This window comes from Hydra vulgaris, chromosome 12, assembly GCF_038396675.1.
Source record: "Hydra vulgaris chromosome 12, alternate assembly HydraT2T_AEP".
NCBI lineage: Eukaryota > Metazoa > Cnidaria > Hydrozoa > Anthoathecata > Hydridae > Hydra > Hydra vulgaris.
Window position 1 is genome coordinate 42,030,708 of NC_088931.1, and position 12,718 is coordinate 42,043,425.

A 12,718-nucleotide genomic window follows, 5' to 3' on the forward strand; every position below is an offset into this window, starting at 1 on the left:
AAACAATGAAGCAAGTATTGCACTGCGCATTTCATGAACAGACTGATTTTTGGTTCTTACTGCAATTCCATAATAGTTTTGCAATCTATCAATTGTTGCATCAGTAAGTCTTCCTTTACCACATAGACACCTTTCCTTTTTCAATTTTCTTAATCGTGTGCCAACTCTTTTTTGCACATGACCAACACATTCTAATTTTGAAACTATTGTATCACCATACAATCTTTTAACAGATGAAAATGCCTTACTATCTCCGTCACCACAAAATTCAGTATAGCGAAGTTTATATTTTTCAATAGATCGTTCAAAAATTGATTTTGCTCCAGCAACCTCCATACAGGTGGATAGGCCAGTATAGTTGAGGTTACAATAATGAGTATTTTTTAGCATTTTATATGCATCAGGGTCTGTATTTTTTTTCTTTATAATCAAAAAACATTGTTTGCAATATTTGGATAATACTTTACAATCCAAAACTTTTCCTGTAATCATTGATATTGCAGTATTAACACCGTTGTATGAGGAAAAACCTCGACGTTGCCAAGTACCATCACAAGAAACACTGGTATTTATTAAATTAAATTCATCAGTAGTATGTTGGGATGCTTTTATAATTTCAAGTGCAGCATCAGACAATGTTTTTACTGCATTTGCTTCAACTTCAATAGCAATTTTTCGAATAATTTTAATGTAAGTGTTTTTAGTGATTGGCGGTGGAAGATCCATAAGATAATAAATCTTTTAAGGCCAGTATGGCCTTGTCCATATGAACGCATTGCATAAACTGACCTTTGGGTAATATCAAAGGCTCTACAAGTTTCAGAATCACACTTCTTAGATGTAAAAAATTCATGATTGAATCCACATTTACAGAATATAATCAATGAGCTGGAAAGTCCAAATTTTTTTTTTGCATTTTCAGCTAAATTAAGTCGACAAGTTTTACTTTCTGGACAACATAACAACTGAAAAAGAATGGCTAATAAAGTGCTATCAATTATTTTGCATCCACATATGTTTTTTTATTAGAACTTGCAGAAGTATTAATAGGGTTTACCTTCGAATAAGATACATTTATTGAGCTCTGTGAATCTTTTAGTAGAAGACTAGTATTTGCTGAATTTGTTTTATTTAAAGTATATTGATTTCCATGAAATCTTTTTTTCTTTTTGTATTGAGTAGCGAATTTAACACATTCTCTACCCATTAAAAGTATAAGGTTTAAATTATATAAACATAAACAGATGCCTAGATATATATATAACTTTAAGATGGCAGTTCGTTTTTAAGAATCTTCTGGAAGAAATTTATGAGAAATCTAGTTATTGCTTTTAATCTTACAGATGTTTTGTTTAATAAAAAATAGAAATAAATTATAAACTCATTTCAACAAGCTTTTTCTCAGTATCAAAATTTATATTTGGGGAGAATTTCTTGGCCAAGTAAAAATTTAACCGTTGCTATGGATGTTGTCAAGGGCGCTTTAAAAAGTAAGGTTCATTAATGTTTGTTTTCCTCAAGTTACATACTGAATTTTAAAAAATGGTTTTCAGAATATGATTCTATGATAAATTTTAAATTAAATAGAACAACAACAAAAATTTTGAAAAATTTGATATTTCTCAGGGGTATACCACCTTAAATGAGTATAAAAATATCACGTTCTTTTTTTAAAAGTTTTTTTTTGGGGTCTAATGTTACAAGTGTGACTCTTGAAAACAACAACCATCCTTCTTAATACTTTTTTAAAACAATGAAGTTGCACACAAACATCTTATTTGCTTAATAAAATGAAGTTGCACACAAACATCTTATTTGCTTAATGCAATTATAACTATTAAAGTTACCTTAAAATGCAGTGTTAAATTTTGGGATAACCTTTGAGCATTTGAAAAAAATAATAGACTAGTTGAATAAGTTTTTGTAAAACTATTTAGAGGATTATATATATATTTTTAATGAATTAGTATCTAAAAAAATGTTATTGATTAATTATATTTTATATTGATTTTTTTTGTGAATGGATTATTGAAATTTATTTTTTGTTTACTTTTAAACATTTACGCAAATAAATTTTGTTTATTTCTTCTATATATAAGTTTTAAATAGTGATATTGCAATTACAATAGTTATTGTTAAATATAATAAAGTTGAATGTTTCAAATTTTTATTTTGTTTTAGAGAATAGTAAAAATCTCTGCATCATTATTTTTTCTGTTTGATTGGTATGTTTTAGTATCAGGTTGTGGTGTATGTGGTGTATGCTATACCGCAACCTCCACAACTTGATACTGATTCAGCACCAAAAGATAAAAAAGAGAAGATAAATTTATCAAGAAAAAAGGTAATTTACCTTATTTCATATAAAGTCGATAATTAAATTGAATAAATTATCTTCCTAAAATTTGAAGTTTTTTTTATTTAACTTATTTTTCACACTTTAATTTTAATTCACATTTTTGATTTCTGTTTCTGTTTGCTAATTTTTTTACTGCAAAAATGTCCAAGGTACAGAGGAGTAAGGAGGAAACATTTTCAGACTGTTTGGATGATTTGTTTGATAAGAGGACAAGAAATTCTTGGAAGCACAAAAGGAATAAAGTTAGAGAGAATGCATGGGTGCAATATCACAAACACTGTGGAATAGCATTTACTCAGGAAGTTCACACCTTCCTTACTAATGAGGCATATATGGCCAGAGAATTTGAACCACAAACCTCCAGTTTTGAGGCCAGCACTATAACCACTACACCATGACTGCTATTATTACTGACAACTATTCCTTAAGAATATCTTACAGGGTTGCCACTTAACCTGGAATACCTGGAAATAGCATGAATCCCAGGGAAAACCTGGAAAACTGAGGGATTTTTTTAAAATTAGTACATATTTTAATTAGGTGTAAATATAAAAATCAAAATTTATTGGTTGAAAATCAAAAATGTCATAATCTACGATTTACAAAATTTCAAAATTAGGTTGAGTTATAGGTTACCAAATTTTTTTAAAATGTTTCTTAAAAATCTCTCAATTAAAAAAAAAAAGTTCGTATATGTATATATTGATTACAGGATTACATATACAGGATTTATTTGTGTAATATTTTTTAATTGTGATTTAATTGTGTGATATTTGTGTTTCTTTAAATATATTAAATATTATACTTTTATCTCATTGAGTATGCTTTCAGGTAATATGATATCAGACATGCAGTATGTCTATTTTTGAACTATTATTGACATTTTAATACATATTCTATAATTTATATATAAACTTTTTTTAAAAAACATACTTTAAAAATTAAAAATTTAGTTTTTTCAAAATTTTAATGGTAAACTGAAAACCTGAAACTGAAAAACAACTCTAAAATTTTAATTTATAATTTTTGTGAAGTTTTGTAAAATTTTAACTTCAAAATATCTGTGTTGTAAGTAGAAGTAAATGTTAGTGCTTTTTTTGCAAATGAATTACTAACATGTAAAATAAGAATGACTGATAATACAATCTAAATGAACATTATCATTTTAAAGTACCAAAAACACATTTTAAAATAATCTGATTTGATAGAATGTGCTTGTGTTTTTATTTTATAATTTAGTCTAAGCTGTGTTCTTACACAGCTTAGACTAAATTATAAAATACTTCTATAGAGAGAGTGAGATACCATGGTACACTTTTGGTTTTTTGCTTCATAACGATTCTTTTAATACACTTTTTTTTAGGCGATTGGTTTAATTTGTAGAATGAATTTATACTTACAAAATGTTGCCATATGTTGTTATGCTGTTATGCCCAGATATGGCATATGCTGTTGCCATATCTGGGGTGGATCTTCTAATGATACCTTTTCTCTTTTAGACAAGGTGCAAAAATATGTTGAAAGCATAGTCGGACCTGCTTTTGCAGCCAACCTCCAACTATTATCACATCGTCATAATGTTGCTTCTCTTTCTCTTTTCTACAAATACTATAATGGGCACTGCTCTAAAGAGCTAGCATCTCTTGTGCTATCTACTAAAATGCATTCTTGTGTTACTTGTCATTCAATTAAGTCTCATCTTTTTTTTGTGTCTGTTTCTAAGTGCTCCAAAAGCTCTTATTCGTCTAGTTTTTTTCCTCGAACATCAGTTCTTTGGAATTCGCTTCCTTCATCTTGTTTTTATAATTTATATAATTTGCAACCCTTTAAGTTGTCTGTCAATCATTATTATATATGTCAATCTTGCTCTACAATCTTCATCTTTTCTCTTCCAGTAACTTCCAACTCTAATTAGTGGTTGCTTGCAGCCTTGTTGGAAGCGAGGATGTTTAAAAAAAAAAAAAATCTTTATAAAATTCAGGAAAAACTCAGGGAAAATAATTTTTTTTGAAATTTTGAACAATAATTTTTTTTTTCAAAAATATTTTGCTAATTCATGTAATAGTTTGCAAGATGTAGGTGTTGTTGTTAAAGTTTTAGTTTTTCAAATATAAAGATTGTGTTTAATTAAGGATATATACTGCTTTGTTATTTATATTTATAACAAAGCAATACATAGTTAGAAGAAGAAAAATTGTCTTTTTTTCTTCTAAAAAATATGTATTGCTTTGTTATAAATATATATAAATATTATTTACCTTTTTAGAAGGCATTGGTTGTATGCATACATATTTAAAAAAATTTTTTTTTTTAACTTTTAAAAAGAGTTTTCTTAAAAAAGCTGTTTTTATTTTGATCTTTTTATTATTATGATTATATAAAAATTATATATATTATTTATTCTTAGATGCATATTGATTAATTTTGAAGTTAAATATAAAAATTGATATCAAATATTTATTAAATCTTTTGCAAGTATTTGTAAAAGAACCAACTTGCTTTTTCAAATATACTATTTTTATATTAAATACTGTATATTTTTTTGATTTAAGAATTTTCCCTTATAAATTTTTTTGGGCTAAATTTTATTTTCTATTGTATAAACTCGGAAACGTTGAAATAAATGCTTTTTTAATATGTTTAAAGTTTTTGTTAAACGAAAATTCTTGTAATACAAAAATAACTTAAAATTATTTTTTTATTTTTAAGGTCAATTTGTGGAATTTATTTTCTACTTTGCCTATCCTTATGGTAAGACTTTTTTTTTTTTTAATTTTGTAATTCTTAAGTTTTTAAAACTATGCTTGACTGAAAGAAAAACTTCATAAGAAGAGATATAGAAAATAGCAGATGTTTTCTTTTTCAAAATCTTATTTGCCCTATATTTAGAGTTTCCCCCAGGTTTAATGCCAAAAATTATTTTTATTTTTTTATTTTTTTATGTTTTTTTCATTTCTCAAAAATCTCTCTTGGTTTTTTTTTCTTCCATGTTCTTTTTAATTCGAAGTATTCTCAGTTCTTGTCAAATCATGTTTGCTTTGAAAATTAAATATTTTTTAGTTTAACTTTATTATTATTAACATTATTATTATTATTACACACTTAATTAAAAAGGTATTAAATTACACTAAAAAAGTGTGCAGCATGAAAAACACCGAAACGGTGTTAAATTACACTGTTGTGGTTATTTCATACTGCACACCTTTTTAGTGCTAATTTACACCGTTTTGGTGTAAATTAACACATAACATATGGTGTTAAAATAACAATCGGTATTTACATATTTAAAATTTAAAATGAGATAAAATAAATTATGTTGAATGCATAATTTATAAATAATTTTAGATTTTCAAGAAAAAATAAAAAAGTATAAAAATATAATTAAAAAAAAATGAAAAAACTATTAGTGAATGTTATTAGTTAATTAGGTTAGTATCTATGTAATTTTTTAGTAAATTTTATTAAATAGTTCATCAGATTTCGAAATAATTGCAAGTTTTTCATTTAGGCAAAGGTGACCCTTTTTTGAAATATTTGAATACGGGGAAACGGATTTTAAAATAAACCAGGCAAAAGTGGGGTTTCGTTAAATTTGCTTTTCAAGTTTCTTTTACATTCATATACTAAACTTACTTTTACATTCATATATATTAGGGTGGCGCTAAAAACAACTTTTTTAAAAAATGTTTGCTGACACCTTAAATGTGTTCTATATAATCAAACAAGTGAAGCAAAATTATAAAAAAAATTTAAAAAAATCACTTTATAAATAAATTATTATTTTAGATTTTAGATAGAAAATGAAATTTTCTAACTTAAAACAAAAAAAAAAGATTTTTTTCAGTTACAATTTTTTCTCTATATTTTTTTTTTATTAAAATAATTACTTTTGAAATTCTTATATAATTTTGCTTCATTTGAGACCCAACATGACATACTTTTGGAAAACTTATTTTTTGATAATATTAGGAACCTGTTTGATGTTTTAGGGTCATGTGACATCCCTAAAAATATTTTTTATTCAAAAAATTTTTAAATATCCAGTATTATTTGATTATATAAAACACATTTAGGAGATGTCAGCAGACATTTTCAAAATAAGTTATTTTTAATGCTTCCCTAATATATATATATATATATATATATATATATATATATATATATATATATATATATATATATATATATAAATTTAAAAATAGTCAGAACAGTGAAACAAATAGAAAATCCAGTAATTCTTTTTTCTCACAATGTTTTTATTAAAAACAATATAATTACCAAACAAAATTACCAATACAAAATATTTTTTATATATATTTTAAAACTATTAGCACTAGAGGCCTTTCAAATAATCATCAGTAGTGCTGTTTTTAGCATTATACAAGATATTTGTACTAAAAACAAAAATAACTTAATTTTTATATTGTTGCTATGGGTAACTATTGATTGTGAAAGATTGAATTGTAATTATATACAGGAAATATCAATAAAATGTATCATGTTTTTGTTTGTGCAAATGCTTTTCATATGATAGCAAAAAAACTTTCGTTGTTAAGCCCAAGAAAGATGAAAAGTTGGGAAAAAGGTTCAATTACACTTTTGTGGGCACGTTGACAAGTATAAATATGGTTGTCAAATCGATCAGTTGATAAGCCAGTTCTGCAACTAGAAATATGTCCGTTTATACGTAATCTTAAATTATTAGTTTTACCAGTATATGTTTGTTTTTTGCATGTTAAACATTTTAGGTAATAGATTACATTTTTGCTGTTGCATGTGATGTGACTTTTCACTTTCCAAATGGTTCCGTTAGATGTTTTAAACTTATCTACTTCTTGAAGGTATAGTTTGCAAATTTTGCACCGAATATCTTTGCATTTGAATATGCCGATCTTCTTACTAGTTACTTCAATATTTGAAGAAGTAAGTCTTCTTAGTAAGTTAGGAGGTTGTTTAAAAGCTAATACCGGGTGAATATTAGAAAAAACATTTTTAATTCTTTCATTATAAGATACTTTGAGCAAATGGCTAGCTTCTCTTATAAAAGGTTGGCAATTGAGATTACTATAGAATGGTCTTTTTTTGGTGCTGGTCCTTGTAGTTTTGCATTATGGAATGCTTTTTCAATAATTTCATCAGGGTATTCCCAATCTTTTAACCATGTCTTTAGTTCGATTAGGCATAATTTTTGGACTTCATAATTAGATGTAAAAACAATTATTCTTTTTGCTAAATTATAAGGAATATTCTTTTTAATGTGAAATGATGACTGTTATAGTTTAAATAGTCATGGGTGTTAGTTTTTTTATAGTAAATGTCTGTTTGAATTTTATTATAATTTTCAAGAATGATTGTTATGTCTAAAAAGTTAATTACACTATAGGTACTACCATTTTTTATAAATTCCTTTCCAAAATCTATTGTAAATCCAATAGAGTCATTTAATTCAGTTAAAGAAATTTCAAATTTTAAGATGTCTTGGCCAAATTATGAAACCATCATCAATATATCTAAAATAAAATTTCTTTATATCATCTACTTCATGGTTGGAAAAATACTGAGGTAGGATTATTGGAAAAAGTTTAGTCTTCTCTAGGAACCCGATAGTAAGGCATGCATAATCTGGTGCAAAATCTGTACCCATGGCTGTACCAGTTATTTGGTGAAATAATTGTTTGTCAAAAATGAAATTATTGTTATTTAGAATGAAAGATGCTGACTCAATTATGAATTCAGGTGTAAATCTTTTATCTATCAAATGTTTATATTTATTTATCCAAAATTTTAAGGCTTCTAATCCAAGATAATGTGGAATGCTTGTATAGAGGTTAACAATGTCACATGTCATTATACGACTTTCTGATTCAAGCTCTCTTGGAATTTTTCTTAGGAAATCCCAGTCATCTTTAATAAAAGATATTTGTTTCCTTACAATAGGAGACAATATTATATGGAGAAACTGGCTCAAATGAGGTGTAGGTGAATTTATTCCAGCAATAATTGGTCTACCTTTGAGATTTTTTGGTGGTTTTATTTCAATAAATAAAAAGTCTGACTCTTTTACCTTGTCAATAATTTCTTGACATTTGTGAATTTTGGGAATTACATAGAAATTACTTGATTTCCATTTAAAGTTAGTGATATATTTTATCTCATTCGTTGTAAGGCATTTATGTTTATCTATCAAACTAATTAGATTTCTAAAAACCATTTTATCAGATTCCGAATTTATTTTTTCATATGTAGTTAGAGATAAAAGATGGTCTTGATGAACAAGTTTGTTAATATAATATGTTGAATCCATTATAACTAAGGTATTACCTTTGTCAGCTTTTTTAATAACTATGTCTTTCATTAGTTGCAGTTCTTTAATCGGTTTTCTTTCTTGTTTTGTAATGTTATCAACATATTGAACTTTAATAGGTATGATTGATTCAATTTGTGAAACAATTTCGTTTAATTCTGGCAGAGTGGTTTTGGTACTATAATTGGATTTATTTTTAATTATACTAATATCATTACTTGTGGTACCAAAATATTTTTCTTTTAGTATAAGTTTCCATGTAAAATTTTTAACATCTGAGTTAATATGTAAGAAATTACCTTTTGTGGCTGGGCAAAACTTTGGACCTTTTGTGAGAAGAGATATTTGAGAAGAATATTTTTTCTAATATTCACCCAGTATTAGCTTTTAAACAACCTCCTTACTTACTAAGAAGACTTACTTCTTCAAATATTGAAGTAACTAGTAAGAAGATCGGCATATTCAAATGCAAAGATATTCGGTGCAAAATTTGCAAACTATACCTTCAAGAAGTAGATAAGTTTAAAACATCTAACGGAACCATTTGGAAAGTGAAAAGTCACATCACATGCAACAGCAAAAATGTAATCTATTACCTAAAATGTTTAACATGCAAAAAACAAACATATACTGGTAAAACTAATAATTTAAGATTACGTATAAACGGACATATTTCTAGTTGCAGAACTGGCTTATCAACTGATCGATTTGACAACCATATTTATACTTGTCAACGTGCCCACGAAAGTGTAATTAAACCTTTTTTGTAACTTTTCGTCTTTCTTGGGCTTAACAACGAAAGTTTTTTTGCTATCATATGAAAAGCATTTGCACAAACAAAAACATGATACATTTTATTGATATTTCCTGTATATAATTACAATTCAATCTTTCACAATCAATAGTTACCCATAGCAACAATATAAAAATTAAGTTATTTTTGTTTTTAGTACAAATATCTTGTACAATGCTAAAAACAGCACTATTGATGATTATTTGAAAGGCCTCTAGTGCTAATAGTTTTAAAATATATATAAAAAATATTTTGTATTGGTAATTTTGTTTGGTAATTATATTGTTTTTAATAAAAACATTGTGAGAAAAAAGAATTACTGGATTTTCTATTTGTTTCACTGTTCTGACTATTTTTGAATTTATTTGGTTAAATATCATATTTCAAGATTATATATATATATATATATATATATATATATATATATATATATATATATATATATATATATATATATATATATATATATATATATATATATATATATATATATATATATTATATATCTCAATTCTTCCCAGATGAAACTTAAAATTGGAAAGTTAATTTATTCTCACGGAAAAGAATGATATATATATGTGTATATATATCATTCTTTTCCATTTAGCCAGGGCTTTCGCGCCTCACCAACAAGTCTTTTCGCACTCACCAACACGCCCCCCAAAACTTTGGTGAAAGCCAAAAAACTAAAAGCGTTTTGTTTTAAATTGCAACAAAACTTATTATTATTTTATCTTTTTTATTATTATTTTATCAAGCATTTAATTATTTATTCAAAACATTCTGTTTGTTATTTTTATTTAAATAGCAGAAAAAATGATTTTTTAAAATCGTGCAGGCTAACTTAAAAATAACCATCCTGCCAGCGCTTTTTTGTGCACTGGCATAAAATTTTAAACAAAGGAGATATATTATATATATATATATATATATATATATATATATATATATATATATATATATATATATATATATATATATATATATATATATATATATATATATATATATATATATATATATATAAGTATATACATGTATATATGCATACATACAGGAGTGCACAGAGGGTGGGGGGTCCGGGTCAGTTTTCCCTGTGCATCACTTTTAAGAGGCATCATCAGATAACAAAAAAAAAATTATCACCATGCTAAAGAAAAAATTGAAAACATCCATAAAAGTATTGAAAGTTATTTACTTTGTTACTTTCATCCATCAGATTAAAGAGAGATTTCAAGCTCTGAAACAGCAATGTAGAATAATTTACTGCATGTGGTATATGCCTGACAAACAGTCAAGGTTTATTCAGTCAAGTAAAGTTAAAGATCTTGAACTTCTGTATCCAAACGATCTTAATAAAAACAAGAAAACATTTTTTTCTACTTTTCGCTGTTTCCTGATGATCCTACTTCCTACTTCAGCTTCCAGTTCATCATAGCAAAGGAGAAATTGCAGTTTTTTTTATTAATTGATAATTGATTTGAGAGAGAAGATATAATATTGATATTATTCAGATGAAGTATGATCCTGAATAATACATGGAACAAATTCTAAAAAGTTAATATTAAGACATGTACCAGAAAAAATCTGCATGTGTTCTGATGTGGTGTTTACAAAAACCGTGGATCATTTTAAATAGCTGATTGTTTTAAAATGTCATTGTTTAGTGTTATTCAAAATTTAAACAACTCTGTAATCAAAACAATTAGTTTTAATTGAAATGTTATCAAATCAAAATAAAAAGTGAATTATTTTGCATTTTCTTGTTGTAAATCCTGGTGTATCAAACAAAACAATTTCTAAAGAGTTGCAGATTGCTTTGACAACAGTGCAGAGTGTTGTGAAACAATTTAAGGACACTATTACAATCAAAAGGAAATCAGGAAATGGAAGTAAAAAATGTTTTGTTAGATGAGATCTTCGTAAAAAATGAAAGATGCCCAAGATAGAAAACCATAGATTTCTGTTTGAACTTTAACGAATAAATTTAAGACAAGTGCTTCCACTAAACAAAGAGTGAAGAGAAATTATGGCTATAAATCTTTTAAAAAGAAAAAAGTTCCTCCTCGTGAAGAAAAGCAAGAAAATGATGCAATTCGTTGTTCAAAGCTGCTCTATAAAAAATTATGTGATTATTGACGATAAAACTTATTGTGCTGCATATTTCCGATATCTTTCAGAACACCAATATTATTCAGCAATTAATCGTAAGAAACTGAATTCTAATTATAAATGCATTGGAATGCAGGAAACTCACTAAAAAATTCATAGTTTGGCAAGCAATTTGTGAATGTGGTGAAAGAAGCTCTTGTTTTGTGACTACAGAAACAATTATCACCAAAATATACGTAAAAGAATGCTTCGAGAAACGTCTTTTACCATTTTTTAGAACACACACGGGTAACCCATTGTTTTGGCCCGATTTAGCATCATGTCACTACTCTGGGACAACTTTAAACTGGCTTAGAGAACATAAAGTAGATTTCGTTGAAAAACACTGCGATCCAGCAAATTGTCCCGAACTGCGTCTTATTAAAAGATGTTGGGCTCTTGTCAAAAGAAAACTAAGGTTCGATGTAAAAGAAGCCAAAAACATTAAAGACTTCAAAAATAAATGGATTAGAGTTACAAAGAAAGTCCAGCTAAAGACTGTGCAAAATCTGATGATGAGTGTAAAACACAAAGTGTGTGCGTTCTCACATACAAAACTTCACAAACTTTCTCAATTGAAATTCAAGAATATTAATATATGTACTTTCAAAGTATATATAACATTCAAAATCGAAATACAATAGTTAAATAAATATCCTTTAATATATCTGTGCAGATTTTTTCTGGTACATGTCTTAATAAATAACACAAATACACCATTTCATGTCATTCAATATAACAAAATGTTATATTGGTATAACATTATAACAAAAAGTTATAGAGTTAAAAATAATTTAATTGTAAAAGAAAAAAGAAACTTATAGCACAGATATTATATCTGTAAAAGTACTTTTAAATGCTTTACACATATTTATAATTTCATTCAATTATTTGTTACTAACAATACTAATAATTTAATTTTCAGAACGTAATTGTTATTTACTTTATTGTTAATATTATTATTAATTTATTGATCTAGAAAATTGTAATCAACAAAATGATATATTATTTAACAAAATATGTGGTATTTTTTATGTGTTAGTATGTGTTAAAAATTCGATAAAACATGTGGGCAAATATATCTTTTAAAAGTAAAAGTTGGTATATAATT

General features: G+C 26.1%; 1 protein-coding gene across 2 annotated transcripts in view; it reads left to right on the plus strand.

Moving 5' to 3' along the window:
* Window positions 1–12,718, plus strand: part of LOC101239100 (DENN domain-containing protein 2B) — a 71,452-nt gene that overhangs the window by 26,496 nt on the left and 32,238 nt on the right. For both annotated transcript variants that reach the window (XR_010642449.1, XM_065813308.1), the window contains exon 10: window positions 5,069–5,110. Coding sequence is in view for 1 of the 2 variants with exons in the window: in XM_065813308.1 (XP_065669380.1) it covers window positions 5,069–5,110 (42 nt within the window). In the remaining variant the exon portion in view is untranslated. The remainder of the gene's footprint in view (window positions 1–5,068; window positions 5,111–12,718) is intronic.